This window comes from Poecilia mexicana, unplaced genomic scaffold, assembly GCF_051168715.1.
Source record: "Poecilia mexicana isolate PSO_F unplaced genomic scaffold, ASM5116871v1 scaffold_18, whole genome shotgun sequence".
Lineage (NCBI taxonomy): Eukaryota > Metazoa > Chordata > Actinopteri > Cyprinodontiformes > Poeciliidae > Poecilia > Poecilia mexicana.
In genome coordinates, this window is record NW_028263387.1 from 26,797,341 (window position 1) to 26,820,457 (window position 23,117).

At 41.0% G+C, this 23,117-nt stretch overlaps 1 protein-coding gene across 3 annotated transcripts; it reads right to left on the reverse strand.

Moving 5' to 3' along the window:
- Nucleotides 1-2: 2 nt before the first annotated feature.
- Nucleotides 3-14,606, reverse strand: LOC106932613 (calcium uniporter protein, mitochondrial-like). 3 transcript variants are annotated; one of them, XM_088015602.1, is made up of 12 exons: nucleotides 14,303-14,579; nucleotides 6,656-6,731; nucleotides 6,550-6,584; nucleotides 6,358-6,415; nucleotides 4,803-4,868; nucleotides 3,842-4,009; nucleotides 2,687-2,791; nucleotides 2,456-2,613; nucleotides 1,157-1,263; nucleotides 619-715; nucleotides 265-381; nucleotides 3-173 (listed from the first exon to the last, which is right to left on the reverse strand). In XM_088015602.1, exons 1-12 carry the CDS (start codon nucleotides 14,339-14,341, stop codon nucleotides 90-92), a joined length of 1,110 nt encoding a protein of 369 aa, XP_087871728.1. In that variant the 5' UTR covers nucleotides 14,342-14,579; the 3' UTR covers nucleotides 3-89. The 3 variants fall into 3 exon arrangements, with proteins under 3 accessions (XP_087871728.1, XP_087871730.1, XP_087871729.1); XM_088015604.1 differs by lacking the exon at nucleotides 619-715 and having other exon boundaries at nucleotides 14,303-14,606; XM_088015603.1 differs by lacking the exons at nucleotides 6,550-6,584; nucleotides 6,656-6,731; nucleotides 14,303-14,579 and having other exon boundaries at nucleotides 4,803-4,863; nucleotides 6,358-6,444.
- Between the last annotated feature and the right edge of the window lie 8,511 nt (nucleotides 14,607-23,117).

Below are 23,117 nucleotides of genomic sequence, written 5' to 3' on the forward strand. Positions count from 1 at the left end.
GCTGCTTTCCCAGTGTTTTACTTTATTTACCAAACAAACTAAACATCTTTTATTGAAAGAGAAACGTAGAAAGTGCTGCTCTGGGATCATCAGGAGCTTCTCTGAGGCTGGATGTGATCGACCGGCAGCTGCAGCTGGATGGAGCCCCTCAGCCTCCGCAGGTCGTTCTCCACCTGGAAACCCGCCCGACAGCCGCACCGGGTCAGATTACCGTCACCATGGCAACAGAGGAAAGGATGGACCAATCAGATTTTAAACAGTAACCTTAGCTAGCTCGTCCTTCAGCTCGTTGTATCTGTCGACGTCGAACCTCTTCCCCAGCGCCCTCTTGTGGAAGTGGAGCAGGAACTGACGATCCAGAACGTCGGTCGTGACGAAATCCTGCAGACAAATTTACTCTGAAGCTCAAAACAACAAATGACCCAAACCATCCAACTCCCAGGGAAGAAAAATAAATCTAATAAAATTAAATATCCTGACATGCGACGGGTAGCGCTAAACTTTCATGTAGCTTAAAGTTTACTGCTTTAGCTAGCATTGAGACGTTAGCGCACTGAGTTTGCGCTACATGATTTTCTTGCTGTGACGCGACGAGGCAGGAAGCAGCAGCGGACCGACCTGCCTGGTGAGGAGGTAGTAGCCGAAGAAGAGCATGCTGGTGGCGCAGGAGATGAAGAAGGTGACGGGCTCCATGACGTCCCAGGCGAACACGTACCTGAAACAGAGCCACACTGAGGGAGGCTGCCGGCCACAAGGACCGATGCTGCTGCAGCACAAACTTTATCCCAACAAATGATAATGTTGCTTTGAGACCATTTTCAGCCAATACCTCAATAATAATGTAAGTTAATCCTGTCAAATATCAATTAACTTTAGTTTCAATATCCAAAATAAAACACAATAAACTGTAATGTTGTTGTTTTGAGACCATTTTCGACTAACATAATGGTAATAAAGGAATAATAATGCATAAATAATACATAAATGTTAATTAATATCCTTACTAAATAAATTAAAATTTAAACCAAAGCTGAAGACTTTTGTCATCCAGATTTTGGTAGAAAAAGAGGGAAAACGATAAATCCTGTAAATGGACTGATCTCATTTGATCGTGTGATTAATTGGTTTAATGCGTGAGGCAGGTGAGGCGGCTCACCAGGTGAGGTATCCCAGGAATCCCCCCTGCAGCGACAGGTAGGCGAGCCCCGCCCACCCCAGCAGCGTCGCTCGGCTCTCTGCTTCCTTCGCCAGCTGAACTCTGACCTGAAACCAACGACATCATCAACAGGAAGCAGCAGGAGAAGTAAAATAAAATGTTTATATTTCTAAATGTATCAGGAATTCAGCATTATATTTAGATGTGTTCCTCATATAAACTACAGCAGGACGAGTTGGTCTCATGTCACAACCAACAGATTTGCTGTAAAATATGACAGGTTTTATTTTTTGAGTTGGGAGAACATGATCATTTATTCAGATCCCTGCTGGAGGTTAGAAAGCTGCTCGCTAACGATGACTAGCATAGTTATCAACATAAAACGCTGAATCTTAAATGTACATCTGATGTATAAAACAAAACAAAAAGGGACGCAGGGCTTCGCTCTGTCAACACGATGACGAGGTAACAAGTTCAGCAAAAACTTTTAATTAAGAAAAAAAGCAAAGAAGAAGGAAGTAGTTCAGTTATGCTAACTTGACTTTGACAACCGTAACATTTAGATGTGCTGTGGAACTTTTTGTGTTTCGGTTCAGTTAAAGTTTTATAGAAATGTGGCCTAAACACCAGCTCTCACAGATCACCAGTTTAGTTTAGTTTCATCTAGTTAACAGTTCTACGGCGGCAGCACGTAGAACTGTAACAGAATCGTATTTTCACCCTGCAGCGTTGTGCGCCTGCAAAAACTTTCCCCATGTAAACAATAACAAGCAACAGATCTATGTAAAGTCCTTCAAGCTAAAAAACTTTTTCCAATTAATTTAAAATGAAACTTAACTACCAGAGCAGCTAGTAGAGGAGGCTGTAAAACACAATTTAGTAAAAGTTTTTCAATCAGTTATTTCCTGTTTGGGCTTCAAATTCTTGGAAAACATTAGAAGTAAAAACTATGACATGTTATTTCAGGAAATCACTGAAGCATATCCCCTCCTCCAGCAGCTTTCCAACCATAAGTCACTCATGTTTTGAATCATTTTTAAATGAACAGTTTTTACGTTATATTTTTTCCTACAGTTTTTACTTGTTTTGATTTTTATTAGAAATGTTTACTGTAAGTTACGCTACTTCTAGCTACACTTTGAAATCTGTTGTAAATCACAGCTCAGGTACGTTGTTATGCACTTTTTAAACTCTTCCAACGACCTGCTAGAGGATTACAGATTAAATTAGCCTCTTTAGCTAAATCCAGCATCATCGCCGTCTTTATGCGAGGTAAGTAGCTCAGAATGAGACTCGTACGTTCTCCAGCGGCTGCAGCTGCTCAGCCAGCGTCTCCTTCCTCGCCAGCAGCCCCGCATGCTGTAGGTGCAGCTGCTGAGGAAGACTCAGGGCGGAGTGAAGGAGCTGCACCGTGTGCTTCATGTCGTCCAGACCCAACACGTGTTCGCTGGACGAGCCTCACGGACAAACAGAGCAGAAAACATTAGCCCGGTGCCGCCAGCGCCCCCTGCAGACGGGAACAGGCGCTACCTTGTCCCAGCGAGCGAACGTTGTAGATGACGTCATCGATCTGGATCTGGAAGTCGCTGTTCAGAACCGTTTCCATCAAAGTGCAGGAGGAGATCCTCTGTCCGTCTGAGGAACAAAACAAACATTTAGTCTGAATAACATCAGGCGCTGTGGCGCCCCCTACAGGTCAGACCGATGAACATGAGGGAAAAGTTTCTGGGTGAGGTGCAGCTGCAAGGACTTCCTTACATTTAGACAGATGTTAGCATGCGTAACCGTGGCAACATGGTGTTGTTTTTACAACCAGGAGCCGATTAGCATCTCAGATAAAACCTGAACTTTGACCCCAAATCTCAGAGAGCTGAAGAAGAGGATAACTGGAGGCAGAGGTTGCTCAAACCAACTCTGAGCAACGATGGCATCCCCTACTCCAACACAGAGAAATGAAGAGGAGCGGCAAAAGCAAAGGAGGTGGATTAGCAGCGCTAGCTAACAACTGATGGAGCCGTGAAGTTCAGTGTCGCCGTCTGTTTATGAAAAATACAAAACAAACTAAAACACATTATTCTGATTAAACATTACAGCTTCATTTCTAATCGGAAAGGATCCATAAATAGTTTCATTTATTTTAGGCAACAAGAAAATGATACAAGTTTAAAATCTTCCTATAATTAGGAAGATTTAATAAACTTAGTAATAAACTTAATAATAAACTCTTATTTTAAAGTATTTAACCCAGCCTGGGTTAAATACTTTAAAATAAGAGTTACTCAATGTTTTTGATGCTATTAAATTAAAATGAAATAAAAAATATTCTTGTTCTTTTTTATTTTAAATCTATTCTAATTTGCCTAATATCCATTTATTTTGTGCTAATCGTGTCGCCATCAACAGACTGGTGATAAAAGATGAGCTACGTCTGACTTCTGACTTGGTGCCAAAGGCCGCACAGAATCACTCCAAGGGCCCCACAAGGCCCCCGAGCCACACTTTGGACACCCTGATGTAGGACATGTGGAGTACTGTCTCTGCTGCCTGGAAGCTGTTAGCATCAGATCGTCGTTTCTGCGATCCACATTCAGAGTCATGAGGATAATTTCCAAATGACCAAATTCTTCAGATTTGCTCTCTGGAAGCGCAGAGAGCTTCCAGTTTGAGTTCGGGAGCGTTTCCTACCGCTGTTGAAGAGCGCGGCGTTCCCCACAGACCCGTCTTTGGCCTTCAGGTCGCCCAGCAGGTCGCCCACCGTGGTCAGCATCGGCGTCAGCGTGAAGCGGCAGGCCCGGCCCGTCGGCAGCCGCAGAGACAGAACCGGCCGCCCGAAGCTGTAGCGCACAGACACATCTGCAGCACGAAGAGTTCAATAAGGCACAAGGCTCATGGTTCAGATAACAAGAAGCTTCTCTGTTAAGAAAACAGTCGTGTTTATTGGCTACCAGAGGAAAATCATTAAAACTGAATCATTTTAGTGTTTCAGAGGAAAATTAAAACATTTTCAGGTGTTTTAGTGAGTTTTTTTCTGCTATTTAGCATCTCCAATCAGAATTAACTCTAATAATTATTATTTTTGCCGTCTTGATATTTCAGGCGTATCGTAGAGAAAAGACGGTTTAGCACCATTTTTAAATAAAATTCACCTGCAGATAAAATGTTTGACTGACTTCATTAATTCTGATGTTTCTACATTTTTAATCATCTGCATAATTAAAACCTATATAAAGTACAGACAATAAGCAATGCTAACATGCTAACATGAATGCTTAATGTAACTTCAGCTCATTTTATTTCAATGCAAGACCAAATCTACCTGAAAACCTGGCAAACTATAACAGAAAACATTCATTTTATGAAGTTTTTATTATGTTTCTCTGATTGTTCAACAGGATAAGGAGTCACTCAGAGTTCAGGAGGCCTAAAAATAAAAATATCAAGGTGAGGAAACACAGTCCGTCACTGAGGCGACAACCAACCAGGTTGTTTTTGTAACGTCGCTAAAAGACATTTATTAGCTTTTGTACCAAATCATGTTTTGTTAAATGTCTCCAGAGATAATCTGTTGTTTCTATTTAAGGAAAACTGAGTTTATTCTCAATCGTTATGCAGATGATGTTGTGATAATATTCTGATTATACTTTACCTGTGGACGTAGATTTACTGCTGAAGCAGGAAAAGACGGAGGCGGACCAGACCGGACTGGACTGGACTGAAAGACCAGAAGAACATAGAAAACTTTACAAACTACAGTTGTTTCAGTCTGTAAACTGAAGGGTTTAGTTTTTCTGTGTGTTTTTAGACGTAGTCACAACGAGAACTAAACACCAAGTTAAAGAACAAACAGGAAATTATTTATTATTTTTGACAAACTGTGTTTGTAGTAATTTCATCTTCACACCTAAACTATTTGTTTACGTTGGTGCTCTATTATTTTATGAGGAAAATGTTCTAAATTATTATGCAGTGAGTTTTAATTATAAACTTTTGTAGTCATGTTTAAACAATAAACATGTTTTTTCATATGTTTTTATTAAAAACAAACTCAAACGGAAGGGCTTTTACTTTGAAGGGTCAGAAGTTTCTTTTTGGTAGCATCATGTAGGAAGACGGTTCTTTGGTCTGAGGCAACTTAAAACAGAGTTTGATAGATTTTAATGTGTTTTATATTATGGAGCTGCAGTTAGCATGAGTAGCTAAGAGGTTAGCAGCATGCTTTACACAATAAATCAAACTCAGCCCTTCACTGGAGAACATTTGATTTTGGCTTATATAGATATTTATGGGACTCAAGTCCCAGATCACGAGTCCAAGTGAAGCCCAACGTCTCAAGACTCAAAGTTTAGTTTGTGACTGAAACGAGCGTCAGATTCATCTACACACCCAGCGCAGCGAAGTGAGAAACTTCAGCTGAAAGACATGTTCAGATGTGTTAGCGATGTGCTAACCCTGCTGTTACCACGGCAACATGAGTCACACAGTTAGGAAACGCCCGCTTCATGTCGCAACATGAGCAAAACATGCATGGTGTCATGTTTGTTACAGGCAGGAGAAGAGCAGATCCAGTCACTGTGTTCCTGCAGTGTTGAAAAATATTCACAACCTGATTTAAACCGACCAAAGATAAACTGAAAACAGGTTTTATTGGGATTTTATGACACAAATCAACACAATGAAGGTCATAAATCTGAAGTAAAACTATACAAACAGCCGCAGTGAAAGAAGGTTCAACGTTTCTACAGAGAAAACTAAAGCATGTAGAAAATGAATGACTTTGTTGATCGAACGTATAAAATCCCAGGAAAAGACACAGAAGTTTATGAGGCAACATATAAAACACGTTAGAGCTCAATCTGCTGGTCTCTAGTAGAAACTCAGGTTTCAACTGAACTGTAAATAGTAAAAATGAAGCTAAAAGCTAAAAACTTCCTGATATTATTCTCACTGACTAGGAAGGTTTTCACACAGGAAGATAAATTCACACACGCTTTATGTTGCCACCAGCTGCAGAGTTGTAAAAACTTGTGTAGTAATTTAGTTATAAAATTAAACGTCGTCGACATACAGAGCAGCTTCAGCTGCAGACATGGAGAGTTGTCACTGAAACACCAGCAGCTTTCCAGATGTTTACGACTGAAACGTCATTTTAATCAAACGGCTAACAGAGAAAGCGGCTCGGCTTCATTAAAGGCTGAACTCACCGTGTAGACTCCGGGTCGCGCCCTTTGACAGAAACCGACGCCGAATCTGCAGAAAACTCTGGAAGCAAACATGATCAGAGGCTTAGCCGGCTGCAAACAAAACGCTGAGTCCTCCTTTCACAGGGAGACATGTGCTGCAGGCGTTCAGGAACCGGTTGGTACAGCAGGAGGAGGAGGACGGTTAACTCTCACCTTGCTGCTGCAGCTGGAATCTCCCAGGGAGTCGCCTGAGGAAAACGGAAACTGGTTTTACAATGAGTCACAGCAGGAAGTCAGAGAAAATAAGAAAAACTCTTACCTGGCTCTGGAATGGGGCAGGAATGTTCCTGACAGTCTGGAACGTCCTTCAGGCAAAGACAGACGGGCTTCTGGAGCTGAGAGGAAGAAGGAAATACCTTCAAGATAGTTCTTACATAAGAGACAAACCCAAAAATCAGGTTTTCCTTGTATAGCAAACACATTTCCTCAGGGATAAAATGAGGAATAAGACTGTAAATGTCTGAACTAGAGCAAATGATTAATGATTATTAATAATATTCAATTAGATCTTCAGGAAATTGGCCTTTCGTCAAAAAAGAACAATGCAGTCAGAGCCGTAATTCAAGTGTAACTAACTCCCAGTGTTTCCCACAGTGTATTATAAGCCTGGAGGGCCACCAGGCTTTACTTGCTCCACCACCAGACTTTACTTGCTCCACCACCAGACTTTACTTGCTCCACCACCAGACTTTACTTGCCTCCCCGCCAGGCTTTACTAGCTCCACCACCAGACTTTACTTGCTCCACCACCAGACTTTACTTGCCTCCCCGCCAGGCTTTACTTGCTCCACCACCAGACTTTATTTGCTCCATCACCAGACTTTACTTGCCTCCCCGCCAGGCTTTACTTTCCTAGCACCCAGGCTTCACTTGCCTCCCCGCCAGGCTTTACTTGTCTCCCCGCCAGGTTTTACTTGCTCCACCACCAGACTTTATTTTCCTCCCCGCCAGGTTTTACTTGCTCCACCACCAGACTTTATTTGCCTCCCCGCCAGGTTTTACTTGCTCCACCACCAGACTTTATTTGCCTCCCCGCCAGACTTTACTTGCCTCCCCGCCAGGCTTTACTTGCCTACCCACCAGGTTTTACTTTCCTAGCGCCCAGGCTTCACTTGCCTCCCCTGAATTTCAAAACCATCTCACGCAGACACACGCCTCCTGGTGGCGAGTCGATGTTGGTATAACGAGTACTGAATTGATCAATAGCTTTACTCTGCTTTACAAATGTGTGATTGATTTGCAATGTGGACAGAGTCTCTTCTGCTCTGACTATTGGCGAAGGTGTGGTATTTATCAGGTGACTATCAGACTGACCGCCGTGTTTAGGAACCGGGAAACGCTCTCAGCAGAACTCACTGCTGAAGGTCGGCGCGATAAAAGTCTCCAACCACAAGAGAAAAACTCGCTAGAAATGCCAGTAGATGTTTTGATGAAAAGTCACTAGAAGGTATGAAAAGATGCAAAGTTAGCGTATATTGGCTCCGCCCACTTTGCTGGATTTTTTTTTTATTTGTCAGGGGGCGGGGCTAATCTTCCACCTTAATTACACTTTAAACCAAAACTAAACAAAAAATATTTATATTTTACATTTAGAATAAAAAAAATTCACTCCTGAAGTTTTAGCTTCACTCAGTTCAAATTCTGCAAAAAACAAAAATAAAAATAATGTATGAAGCAACTTTTATTAATCAGTTCATCCAAAAAGTCGACCAGAAACAGCTGAACTTTTCACATGTTAGGAGTTTTTAGCTACAGATTCATGCTTTGCTACAAATTATGAAATGTTCCCTAAAGGAATGCTGCTGCTGCATTTTACACAATGAAATCTGTATTTTCTTATTTAAAAGAGGAATTTTCTGATACTGTTTCAAAAAAGGCGTAACTGTTTCAGTCTGCAGAATGTAGCTTTTAGTTTTTATCTGATAACTAAAATGCTCCGTGGCTGCAGCCGGTTGTGACCATGTGCAGAGCAGGCGGGTCGGAGGGAACCGCTGATGGCTCAACGGCTCAGGAATGTGACTGCAGAGCCGAACCCGGCCGGGAACCGGGTCTCAGAGCTGCAGGGACAAACACACTCAGTCAGGGTGTCAGACAGCTTCTCCTTCCACTGTAAATATGAGCAGAGTCACTTTAACACTTTTTAATCCGGTTATAAACCTTCTGAGCTCGCTAGCAGTTAAGGAAACTTAAAAACGGTTGGAGGTAAAAGTGTTTTTATTGGTACTGCCAACGTACCGGAGCAGCCGCCGTTTCAGGATGTGAACACGGAGCCAGAATAAAAAGTAAATATTAATTATGTCAGAACCTCTTTGCAGTGAGCCGTCATTCCAGCTGCTCCAGCTGTTTGGTTCTGCTGGTTTTCATGACCCGCTGGGCCCACCTGAAGGTTCCCAGCACATGTTGGTCCGACTGCTATCAGCTGGACTGGACCGCTTCAGCTCGGATCGTTCCATCTTTGGTCTGGAACGTCTCGGCTCACTTCCAGGTGAAATGAAGCTTCCCGTCTTCAGCTGGAATAATTAATAATTGATGATGAAGTGAAGCTCTGCTTACGGCTGGACTGGAGCCCAGCCGGATCGTCTCTCCGGACGGTTTCAGTGCCGGTGGGATCCGGGGTCCGGCCCGCTCTAGAACCGGATCATCCTGTCCCAAACGGAGCGAGTCTCTGCTGCTGCTAACGAACTCTTCCTCAGTCTTCGGCAATGAGCCGTCATCTTCATCGCTGTCCCGCTGCTGGAGGATGTTCCTCCGTCAGGATGGTCCCTCCTCTTCCTCACTTGGCCTGGTGTTTTTATCTCTCTCGTCTTAACAAACCCACCGACCCAAACTTTAAACACGCCACCATCTGCTTCACCTCTGACCCTCGGATATCCCACTGTCTCTGCGTTAGTCGCGTTTAAATCCGAATGTAATCAGTGGTGATATAAATAGCAGCAGCCCTGCTGCCTGCTGGACTGCAGCCTCTGACCACAGCTGGAAATTTCCTCAATAATTTGTGATGAAGAGCCAACAGACGGGATGTGAAAGTGGCTTTTTATGAAGTTATTTAGCTTCTTTACACACAACCAGCCCGATTCTTTCTAATCCCACAGGAAACCTGGCTGTTTGGACGTTTCATCACATCGGCGATTGTGGCGAAACAAACACGTATCCTATGAAGATTTCTCCTCTTCCTCACCAGGATTTCTCTCCTTGTTGCATTCACATTCACAGATTACTGATTGTTGGGGTTTTTCCCAGAATCCCCCTGTGCCTGCTGTCTGACGGGCTGGGAACGCCGGGATCCGCAGCTCGTTTTGATCGGATCAAAAATCCAAAGGAACCATGAAAACGAGCTTCGTTTGGTTCATCAGTTCGGCTGTGATGGGATCGTCAAAGGTTTCATCCCAACTGTGGATTTTATGATGTTTATCGGAGTTTAAACCAACACATCATCTCTCCCATAACATTTACAAACTCTGGATTCAAAACCTGAAGCATGAAGAATAATCTGAACACCTAATCATTTGCTTTGAGGGGAAATTATGGCACCACTGCAGGAATTAACCATTAAAAGGACACGGCGTGCTTTAACAGCATTATGCTATGCAGAATGAAGGTTCTTTAAGTTAATTTTACACATAAGAAGAGTTCATTGGTCATAAAGCAAACACCTGACCATCAACATGACGGATCTGCAGCGATTATCAGGTTTTAGCTGCTAGCGTAACCGTTGATCAGAGTTTGATTATCGTTTTCTATCACAACTCTTTAAAGAGACAGTTGAGTTTATTTCAGGGTTTTCCTGCAGCAGCTCAAACGTGCAGAAGCACCAAGGAAAATCGCCGTTAGCATCTCTTCTACTGAGCATAAAATCATGGAATTACGAAAATAAATTTGCTTAATAGTAACAAACCAATTTTGAGAAACTCACGTTTTTCAATTAAACGTTTTTGCGTTCGATGAGGTAATTTTTCAACCGTTTGGGAAACAGAAATGGAAACATTTTTATCGTATTTCAGGAGTTTGCATGGCAGTTTGTGGCAAACAATCAACGCTCATATTTGTAATTGTCTGTCTCTGGACAATTCGCAGTCGTCTCCACTAAAGTTGGACGACTGGACAAATTTATCAATCATCGACGAAATTCTGCGTCCTTTGTCTGTTGTTTTTTTAAGGGTGATTTTTTGGGGGGCTATGAATTACTCTATTAGCTACGATAATCACAAAACTTAACAGAAGACAAAAGATGCAGTTCCTGGAAAAATTATGTTGTTTTTAAAGGCAAACACAAATTCCTTCCAGCTGCAAGCAAAGTTTTTATTTTCCAGAGTGGCTCCAAGTGCAGCAGTGATTTATTTAGTCAAACTTGGAACAGGAAGCCGGTATCCTCCGTTCAGAAAACACATTTAATCAAATAATAACCGTAGTGGCAACGAGTGACAAACTGTTTTTTCTCCTGGTTAATCCTGGTTACTGCTGCTCCACTACCTGTTTTATGGTTTCAAATATAAAACAAGATTAAAACAAGGTCTCCAGTCTTGTGGGAAAATCTTGCATGTTGCCCAACATTTGTCTCCACATCACACAACTGTGGAGACAAACGTATGAAATCACCAACAGTTCCCCAAAACGCTGCATTTATTCGCAGCCAGGAGCAGACGGCTTGTTGTTTGGATGAAGACGCCGACGTCTCTTCTGATGCCTGATTATATCTCACGTTAGTCGTTACGTCTGTCACGTGATTTTTAAACAATTATCACGTGATTTAATTACACTTCTTATTTAATGGAGACACCTCAACTGTGAAATTGTCTAATGTCAGAAGTTTTGTGCACATTTGTAACAGAAACGCAGCAAATGATCCCAAACATACCAGAGAAAATATCCTGATAAACGGAGCAAAGGTTTATGACTCAATAAAAACGCTTACGGAGAGAAAACACTGTCAGCGGAGAGAGTTTACGAGCACAGCTGGTAATCCTTCAGCTGAGGTCTGTCTCTGAAAAATACCAGCCTGAACTGCAATATATCAACTTTCTTCTAACAAAACGAAATATTAAAATCCAGAGGCTCTTTGCCTTGAATGGGGATCAACAGTAACACAGGAGGGAAATGGATTCAGAAGTTTGTGGGTTTCAAGGACATGAAAAGAAACATAAAATCATAATTTTTAATAAAATTTAGTCACATTGTGGTAGCGTTGTCATCATTCAGTCTGTAAAGGCCACCAGACTGAAAAAATAATGTCGGGGTCCCCAGTTTGTACTGAAAACCTGCCAGTCCAGCAGACAGCAGCTGACATTCCAGACATTTTCCTCTGGATAACGGTTCCCACATTTCACCGGCTGAAAAATATACACGCTCCCACCCACCCCGTCCTGGATGCACAGCCATTTTCTGCAGTTATGGCTCGTTTGCCTTACTTGACCATTGGAAATAGCCACTTCCATGTGCTCTAGCTCTAGGAGTCTATCCAGACTCCAGAGGAGAGCAAACACCCAGCGCAGTGGCCTCAAGTCGATACCAGCCTCTGTTTTCAATTTGGTACAAAAATAGCTTATGAGAAGAAAAAAACAAACCTCACATTCCCAGTTTAAACAGTAAACCTTCCAGTCCAGCAGTCAGCAGCCAGAATCCAAACTATTTACGCTTCGATAATAAACATATTACGCATCCAACTGGGATGGAAGTCTGTGCTGTACCTAAAATATCACCAGAAATAAAGGATTCACCTCTAATCTACAAACAATTATACATCGTAGAGGGGAAAAATTTGTTCTGATTCTGCCAAGCAACAGTTTCAACTGTGTAGCCCCAAAAACCACAACTCTACGTCAAAAATAAAGTCTGCGATAAAAGACACAATTATTCGTCTTGAGAAATCCCCACATTTTAAATCGTTTACCTACATAAAACAGCTGCAATTTACGTCAAACGACTTCCAAGTTCATGTTACAGATATCCATTTTAAATGGATGATTATCAAGTACAAAATCATAAAATTATATTCAAATAAGATCTGGAAAAGCAAACAAGTTAATTTCTACCAGCTATAAAACAAATAGATGGAAGGAGAAGCGTTTAAAATACTCCTTTTGGCTTGAAAGTTGCCAGGGAAGAAAAACTCAAATCCAAGTCATCTAACTTCAAATTGTACCAGTAAAAACTTTCCACGCAGCATTTTGGACATTTGATGCTGTAATTTGTTTTGACTTTTATCTGAAAACCATATTTTTATGTTGAAACAACAGAGGAAAAGCTTATATAAAAGTAAAAAGGATGGATCCGAGCACACGGCCCTGTGGAACTCCATCAGACTGATTCTCTTCAGATACACAGATTGCTTTTCTTCCCATAATTACTGACTCCATCTGAACAGTAGAAACTCTCTGACAAAGAGTTCACGAGGAATCTGAAGGTCAGAGAAACAGCCCGACTATCAGGACTGAACCGAACTTCCGCCTATTTGTTCTGCATTTAAAAGTTAATCAGTTGCTGGAACATTAGATACGTGCGTCAACGACTTGTTTACTGGCAGCTGCGCCACCACGGAAGTCAACAGGAAGCCATCGGGGTTTCTGCGCTTCCTGTGGAAATGCAATGTACTCTGCGCTCCTTGGCTCCTGTACTGTAACCCTCCTCTGGTGTGTAACCATCAGATGCAAGAATGAGACGCCTCTGTCAAGGTCGCCGTCTTCTGGGTTTGACTCAAACTTAACGTAGGCAGACGACGTGGGTTTGTTCCAGTTCAGGCAACCATCTGACCGCCTTGTTAGACAAAAACAGAGGGAACGACGGAAGATCTGCCACAACCTCGGCAAAGTACCAAAAACATGCCATCTATGCCCTGCATTGGTGATAAACTCAAATCCACAGTGGGACGAAACTGCCTTGACTTTTATTGATAAAATAAAGATTTGTTTAAACTTTGAATCTGGAGCAAGCAAAGTTTAACCCTATATTTTTAACTAATGCCTTGGAAGTTGAAACTCATTGCTGGGTTTGACGACAGTATTCCAGCTAAGACAGGCAGAGAAGTCAGGATTTCAACATGGTGACGCCCAAAGAGACACTGTTCACAATCTCTCTTCCAAACATCGCTGAGCTTTACTTCCATCAGCAAACGCCTCTTTACCCTGAAAGCTGGCTCAAGATGCTAAAGCAGTCTCCAAAAACCCAACAATGTCACCATGGACCTCCAACAAGGTCCTGATAATGTTAATACAAAAAATCACAACTGTCCAATCAGAAAGCAAATCTACAAGTTTCATCATCTTCCACCACAATTGATGAAAAGGTTTGAACGTCAGGGTTTGATCTTGGAGCTACTGATCACCACAAAGTACGACGGTCTCATCACAGATTGAATATGTTGGTTGAGAAGTTGTTGATGTAAATCCATGAGTAAAGCTGACTGCAAGATGCTAAAAACAGTTTCCGACAATGTCACCATGGACCAACAGCAAGGTCCTGCGACTGTGGATGCAAAAAATCACGACTGTCCAATCAAAAAACGAATCAAGTTTGACCGTTATAAAGAGTTTTCAACTGGAAAACTTTTGCTCCTTAAGAAACACACAAACAGAAAGACTTCTGGACTAATACGAGTCTAAATCTGAATTATTTGGCACCAGGACAGACGCATTCCAGGTAAAGAACTTCATACCAACTGTGGTTGGAGGTGGAAGTGCCATGGTTTGGAAGCGTTGAGTTGGATCAGGACCTGACCAGCTTCCCATCACAGGACCCACCATGACTTCTACCAAAAAGCATTAATGCTGAAGCAGAACTGGGCCTTGAAACACAAAAATGGCTCAAAACACAGCAGAAAAGCTCAAAACTAAAAAAAGGAAAGTTAAAAAAAGGAAAGTTTTCACAGAGATCCTGTGGGCTGAAAAAGCAGAACAGTCCTCAGAAATCTCACCCCTGAAAGTGAGAAGTGAGGCCAACTTTCCTCAGACATGCAAGAGGCGTTGACAACAAATATCCGCTTCCTGTTCCTGTTTGAGCCGTTTCAGGAAACCCTGTGCCTCTTCTCCCCGGCCTTGGAGTCCAGCTGCTGTGTCAACAGCGCCGCGTCTCCGCTGAGACTGGGGTCTGTTTGGTCTGCTGGCAGGAGGGCGTTGTCTCTAAACCAACACAGGCTCATTGTGTGATCCTGGTTGCTCCCTCTGACTCACTGCTGGCACTCAGCTAACAGTTGGATCACTGTGTGAAGGCTGGCAATGATGCAGCAAACTTTACTTTTCTAGGGTTGGTGGTTTGGATTAAGAACAGGATTATACTGGTAATAAATGCACTTAGAATGAATTGAAATCAACAGAGTCCAAATATGGGTAGAAATACAAACCTTAGTGTTTGCAAATACTTTTTAATCTTCTTTAAATAATACTGTGCTGTTAGGAATGTGTGTGATTAAACTGAAAAACATTTTCTTGTAAAGTGCGTTCAGAGTATATCTGCTGTGAATTAGTGCTATAGAAATAAACTAAACTGAATTGAACACGTTGGACGTTTCAGCCTGAAGAAAACCCGACTAATTATTTCATTGAGTCTTCAACAGATTTCACAATAAATCATTTAGCACAATGTATCGTGATCATGCTCCACAAACAATAAAAGTTCTGAAAGTCAAACTGAAAAGTATTCCTGCAGACATGGATGCCTCGGATCATTTAAGCTTTCTTTTCACCGGTGTCTTTATGGTGGATGTTGTCATCGTAAGGATTTACGCCTGTTAGCTTCAAGGTGTCTAATTATTCTCATGCTGCTAAAAATCAATTTGCAAGAATCCTCTTTAATTCTCTTGTAACATTTACAGTCAAAGTTACGAATCTTCTCCATTTTACATTTTCTCCAAATGTTCAGTAGTAATATTAATTAGTTGTGTGTTCCTGTCAAACAAAAGGCGACTAGCAAAACGAAGCTAATAACCTAAAGTTGTACGTTTTGTTATATGTAAAAACTCATAATTACTTAAAAAATATTGTATTTTTCTGCTATGGAGGTCAAAATGTTTTCAGTTGTGTGACAGATCCCAGGCTGATGACGCAGATGGACTGAAGCCTGAAACAAAACTTCAGACATTAAGGACATTTAGGCTAACAAGGGCAGCCCACAAAACATCTGGATCGAGGAAAACTGCCTCAAAATGAACTATTACACAGCAAAGACGTCTTGAAACACATAAACATGATTTGCTTATAATCTAACGTTTTCTATGTTAGCTGGAGCTAACACCGTTAGCAGGAGCTATCACCATTAGCAGAGGCTAACACCATTAGCAGAGGCTAACGCAAAACCGCAACAGTTGATGTTTAAAGTGACAATGAAGCATCTTTTAGTTTTTGTAGCATCATTCCAATATATTTGAGAAAATGTTTTGATCCCAATGCTAACCATAAACATTTCAGGTTAGCATTTCCAAGCAGCAGCTGTTTCATTCATCGTTAACCTTTTGGTTCTCCTCGTTTTCATTTGTTCCTGTCATTTATGCATTTCTGTTTCAACACGTTTTGGTTCAAATTGAAAAGTCTGAATGCTACTGAATGTGCAAAAATTACTGTTCTGGATGGACGGAGCTAGCGCCTTAGCAAGTAGCATATGCCATCTATCCAGGATGCATTGCAGCACAAAAAGCATGGCAACAACATTAAAAAAAAATCAGGAAGGGTTTTTTTGTGTTTTTTTTTTGCCTTTTTGTAGTTAATTTGCAATATGTTTCTCAAATAAGAAGTACTGTTACAACTAATGAAGGATTCCTTTAAAAAAGAGGCAGCAGAAGCAAAGGAAGTGGATTAGCAGCGCTTACCAACAACTGATGGTGTAGCCCTTGACATGTTACTGTGGAATATCATCTCTGCTGTTGGCGTGTCATGAGACTGTCATACAGCAACAGTCTTCAGTCAGAGGCTTTTTCTAAATCATTGGAAGACTGACTGCTACCGGAGAGCCTTTTTGAATTATTACATTTAATTTCCCTCAGTGATTAATGAAATTTTTTTTTAATTTGAATTAACCATAAACACACTAGAATTTATACAAGGAATAACTTTTTAATGTCAAAACAATACTATCTTGAAGGACAGAGTCCGACTGAGACATTAGAGATTAGAGTCTAATAATAATTATGTAAGAAAGTGTCGCTGTGACAAACACAGCAGCTGAGATAACAGTTACAGAGCAGCAAACCACAAGCTGACACCAAACAGCAGAAAGTAAACCTCAAGTAAAAATAAAAGCGGGACTCACGTAGCATTCAGAGGCAGCGCTGCGCTCCGGTCTTCACACCCAGGCAGAGCGCTTCCTGCGCCGGACAGGCCGTGGCTGACAGCGGCCCGCCGGAGCTGGAGCTGCCGCTCCGACGTCACGGAAACACCGTTACATTTCCTCACACCGCCGCCTCCACGCTCCATCTTCTCCGGTTCGGGTTTCGCCTCCAGAACACCGTTACGAAATGTCGACAGGGCCGGAAAAAAACGGAAGCCGGTAAATTAAAACGGGCCGTTGGAGCCTCGGTTCCTCACTCAGCGGTTCCGCTGCTCCGTGGAGCCCCGTGTTGCCAGATCTTGATAGAAAAACCAGCAACCAGCTATGAAAACAAGCCCAAAAACCCCAACTAGCAACCTGCTTGTAAACGGTATGAAGTCATACATTTATGGTAAAAAAAAATATTTTTTTAAAAGTATAACTAGCCAAATATCCAGTATAAATATTCACTATTTTATACAATTAATAAGGGGAGACCAATGGCAATTATAATAACCCCAAATTACGTTATTTATTTGTTTGTATTCCTTTTGAGCGCTTATCGTCTTTACTTCGTTTTATCAGATTTATCTATAATTAACTTCCGGTTTTAGATTTAACGCTTTTATTTTTGAAAAAACTATTAAATTTCCGGTTTTGTATTATTGAACGGCAGCTTAACGAAAACAACAGAGTCGGGAGTTGATAAAATGTATGTTTACTTTGTAAATGAGCATGTTTTTAATATTGAGCAACTAAAATTGTTTCATCGTATACTAAAACTAGAGTTATTTTTAGACTATATTTAAAGTTGCAAACATAACGGTTTTAGTTTACAGATTTTTTTGTGTGTTGACACTTTCTTTACAACTACGTCACTTAATCACTCTAGGCGCCAGTATGAACGTCGGAAGTGAGGACCGGAAGGATGGAAATTGTTTTTCCAAGTTGTTTTTGCCAGCTTAGTTATGGCTTCTAATGCGTTAGATTACTCGTTACTGAAAAAAGTGGTCCGGCGGACGTCACACAGTAACTGACAGCCATGTTGGTAGGCAGGTAACTTACCTACAATATAAGTACATAATTATTACCTGATCACGATTTTTGAAAACTCCACTCAACTCGCTGTAATACTTAGATAAACATTGGTGATATTTACAGCTGAACCAGTAAAATCAGCTTAGCTAATGCAGCTTTTATCTGCAGGATGGACATGTTGCCTACTGTACGTGTTTGTTGCTGCATGAACTTACTCTGCCAGTCACCACAACCTTGTTGGAGGGTTTGTACGTCAATAGACATTCAAATTTAAAGTTTATTCAGGGTATTTTTTATTGTTATACCATTTTTCACAATTGCTTGAATTTGTTCTTGTATTACTAAGCCGCTATATTACTTAAAGATTATTATTGTTTATTGCAGTAACTTCTGGCACAATTTATCATCCATGAGAATCTGTTATTGTGACAAAAAAGAACCCTGCTGGGAGGGTATGATGACACACATCAGGCGGTGTGATGTCATCAGGCGGTGACATCACACCGCCTGATGATGTCATCAGTGACATCACTTGATGATACAGCCCCTGGCTATGACTTGTCAGAATCCTCTCCATTTGTCTCTGGACCTCGAAGCTGTCTGACCTACGTTACGTTTTGCTCTGACAATTTTGGCTTTAAGCTGCTAGAAAAACCTCAAAATGTACAAAGTTGAGAAGCAGAAAGCAGTAACTGCTTTTTACGATGCTGAGAAAGTGCGCAAAAAGAACAACAAGGCGATCCAGAAGCTGGTAAAGACCAATGCAGACCTGGAGAACGCCTCGGACCGCAGAAGCCGCTATCAAAATCGGAAGAGGCTGGAGAAAGATGAGAGGGTGTTTTTCAAAGAATGCGAGAAGCGGCTCTACAAGCTGAACTTGGAATTTGACATCTGGGCAGACGAGGAACAAAAACTGGATAGTTTATGCAAAAGAAGGGCGATGCTTTTCGATGTGTTGAAAAACACGAATGAGCAGCTAATTGAGGAACCCATGATGAAGTCGTTGAACGACGGGGCCCAACAACGTCAGGATAGGCTGATGTTTCTTAACAAAGAGTTAAGAAAAAATGTTGGCATCTTGTCAAGACAACTTGTTCAACAAACGAAGCTATTTGAAGAATTCACAGAGAAAGAAAGGGAAAACAAAGAGATGATGACGATTCAAGACAACTACTTCAGAGAGATCAGGCAGAAATTAAAAATGTACAACTTGGTCACTGTAAAGAAGAAAGCCACCTCGGACGATGAAAGCGGGAAGGAAGCGTTCAGAAAGAACCAGAAACTGGAGGGTATGCTCAAATCACTGAGCCAACAGACGATCAACGTGCCGATGCTGAAATATCAGTTTCTCTGCGCAGTCGACGAGAAACGGAGGCTCAGCATCCTCAACGGGGAGCTGGAACTAGAGGTTCTGGTGTTGACGGAAAGGCTTTCGGATCAGACTGGCTGGGAGGTTGCCTTCAAGGACGTGGAGAAGAAGGTCAAGGATCTGCAGCAGACCCAGGCTGCTCGTCTGAAGAAGATCGAGGAATTGAAAGGAAGCGCAAAGCTTGGGACCAAATCCATGTTTTCCTCGTTTTCAAAGGAGAAAAAGGAAAGAGAGAAGCTGACCAAACGCTTGAATTATTTCAGGACTAAAATCACTTCTCTCCAGAAGGAATACAGAGCCTTCCAACCAGACATTGAGGCATATATGAAGGAACTGGAGGCTGCTGCAGAAGCTGCAGCTGCTGCAGCAGAAACTTCTTCGGATGTAACAAGAGACTCTCCTAAATCCAAGAAATCAGAGGAGTCTTCCAGTGACTCTGCCAGTGATTCAGATTATGAAGAGAGCATCACTGAAGAGTCAACCGCTTCAAGGAGTCCCATCCAGGAAAGGAAACAAACAGGAATGTTTCCAAGTGCTTGGTACAATTGGGAGGAAGAGTCAAGGGATAGTCCAGAGGCCGCAGCTGAAGCCCTGCCTAGAAGCAAGACGTCTACAGAGGATTCAATAGACAGCCAGCAGAAGAAAAAAGCCGTCATACCAAGGCTAATAGAGAAACGTCCAAGCTCCAGGGCAGAATCTGTGGACTCACTCAAAGACTGCAAATGTCAACCAGCTACGTACTCTAGGAGGATGACAGGCACTCCACCAGGACGCAGAGCGTCCTGGTGGAATTTCCTCTTCTGAGCGGAGGAGAGGGACGAAGCGTTCCTCCGCAGCTTGTAGGAGGAAGTCACTTTTGAACTTCTGGGTTTTCTCCGGGCGCTCCGGTTTGACAGTCACACCCAAAAAAACATCCATGGTAGCTTCATTGGTCTCTCTAATTTGCCCTTATTGTGACTCTGTTGCCTTTTATATTCTAACCAATAACATCCAAAAACCATTGGTGACAGGTTAGTTCGTCTCCCTAAGTTTCCCTTAGGAGAGTCTGTACTTGTTTGGCTTTTCCACTCAGGATCATTTCTGCCATGTTGACGAACCTTCTGAAGACCGAAGGGTCTTACAGGAACCAGAACCTGGTTCTATTACCTGGTTCTGGGTCAGGGGTGTTCCCTGTTGATGAACCGTTTTCTCCGGGTGCTCCAGTTTGACCATCACATCCAAGCAAACATCTGTGATAGTTTAACACGCCAAGCCAAACCCACTGAAGCAGGAGTGAGAAAACTGATTCAACAACCAAACCAAGACACACAGAAATGATAAAAAGTTACTTTCTAGTTTATTTATGACTAATAAACCATCAATAACTGTGATCTTCTCCAGCTAAACATGGCAGACTGCTCCATCAACCAAAATCCACCAGAGTCAGAAGACGATTCCCAACTCTGACTGACCTTAATCTAACTTTTTATAGATTTATTTATATTTATATTCATAGATTACTATATTTCCCATGTGAATTCTAGTTATGTATTTATTTAATATGTTTATTTTAGATTTATATTCAAATCACTTACAATATCACAATTATGTCTATATTTTTTTATAAATTTTATATTGTGTATGGTTTTATTTGTATGTAAAAATATTTAACACTTTAGATGGAGTAGCTGTCAATATATAAGGCCCTGAGGATCAATAAAGAATATTCTGTATTATTCTATTCTATTCTATTCTATTATGTTCTATTCTATCCTCTTTTAAAAGTAGCAGTTAAACCTGACGTGTTTCCATCTTTTAAAAACCCAGTAAATTTATAAAATCTCAGTATTTTTCAGCCATTTTTGATCTATAGAAACTGATTTCACTGTATAAATAAATTAAACAACATCATTCAAAGTTCAGTACGTTTATTTAGTAGAAATGCTTTTAAAATCCAAAAGTTGGCTGTGAAACCAGAACGAGCTTCTTTAAAACTTTGTTTCTTGTCATTAATATCTGAACTGTTTTAGTTTATTTGTCTTTTAGCTTCTTTTCCTCCATTTTTTAAATATCTATTTTTCTGTGGTACTCTGATAGTTATATATTTTATATAATTTAAACATTTCGTTTATCCACTGAAGAAATGCTAAGAAAGCATAATGGTGTGGTAAAAATATATTATTTTATTGTAAGAAACTGAAGATTTATTGTTGGAGATTTCCAGTTTGTGGTTAAATTAAACATTAAAGTCAAACTGACATTTAAACCGTTAGAACTGGTGATTAGTTTATTAGTCGGCTATTGGCCGTTTTAATAAGGACCTTTTTGTCCTTAATGACTCAAATTATAAACTGAATTTAAAATACAACAAAGTTAATATTTTGGCAAATCTTTAAGATCTTTAACATTTGACTTGAAATAAAAGAAATTCCACTAATTTACTATTTCATGTATGAAAATAACTTTTTACTTTTTTGTATTTTTTATATATAAATGTTTAACGATATTTTATTTTTTTGCCTTTGACACAAGCTGAGTAAATTAAGCATTTATTAAAATAAATAAATCACATATATAATTTTCTGCGGTGTTTCAGTTTAAGTTAAAAACGAGTTTGAATATTTTATTGATATTTTTATCGCTGCTGTCATTCTAACGTTTCTGTTCTTGCAGTTGCAGGGAAAATCCACCGCGCGGCGCTGTTGTCCATCTGTTTCCGCATCTGAACAACGCAGTTAAATTGTTCAATGTTTCACTATTAGGACAAATTTACTAAAGATTCACATCTAGAAACAGATTTTATATGAACACCCAGAGATAACTTCTATTCTTTGTTGAATTACTTTCCCTTTTCAGGTGTTTTTCACCATCCAACAGGTTTTCCAACAGGATCGTTTTGTTTTTTGCTCCATCCAGACTCTGTGTCTCTCCAGCATCTCCACAGCATGATGCTGCCACCACCACGTTTCACCTTAGAGACACAGAGTTCACGGTAACGAATAAGTTCCTCCACATGGAGGCGACGACAAAAACGTTTCATGTGCTCCCGCAAACATTAGTTACCATAGCAACACAACTTTAAAAAGATAACTCACATTTTCACATTGAATTTGTTTTAAATCAATAATATTCCAACAATTTGCTGTAAATTCATTAACGCTGCACAGATTAAATGATCCAAGATGAGAAAAAAAAAACTCAATGTGATCATTGAAAATAAAGATTAAATTTATTTAGATCAGGTCTGAATAGTCGGGGCTGTTGATGGTGATGAAGAGTTTAACTGCAAACATAAAGAAGTTTTCACAGAAACTTTAATTTGAATTACAAACTAAAGACCAAGTGTGAAAAAGATCTGAAAATCTGAAAAGTGTGGCATGCAATGAACCGTTGACTTGGATGAAGCCATTTTGAATTGATCTGAACTCACAGCCTGTGTGATGAAACACGGTGGTGGCAGCATCATGCTGGAGGGAAGCAGGTCAGAATTAATGATCAGATAAATCAGTTTTTCCCAAATGATACTTTTACTCATCAAATAAAGCAAAAATAGTTTTATTTTTATTTATTTTTTCCTCCTCAACAATAAACTGAACATCAATATTTTTATTAAATGAAAAGTTTGCATCAACCTCCTACAGCGGCCACAAAAAATCCTTCCAAGGGCCACAAATGGGCCCACGCGCCTCATTTTAGACACACCTGAACTGAAGTCAGGTTAAAGTTTGTTGGAGCTGCATCTTCCATCAGGACGATCACCAAAAACACCTAATGCTACGATGTGAGTGGTCCAGTCAAAGTCCAGGCCTAAGTTCAGACTTGAAAGCTGATCACAGATGTTCTGCATCAGACTGGAGCTGCTTGCAACGACGAATCAGCGAGTTTTTCATCCAGACATTCAGATTCTCACGTGTGTGGAAAGCAGCCGTGGTTTTCTGTGCAACAGGAAGTGTGTGTGTGTGTGTGTGTGTGTGTGTGTGTGTGTGTGTGTGTGTGTGTGTGTGTGTGTGTGTGTGTGTGTATGAGGCAGTAGAGGCTCGCTGCGGTTTGGTTTTTCCAGCTCATTATCTTATCTGTGATCAGTGGCTGCGGCTCGGACTCTGAA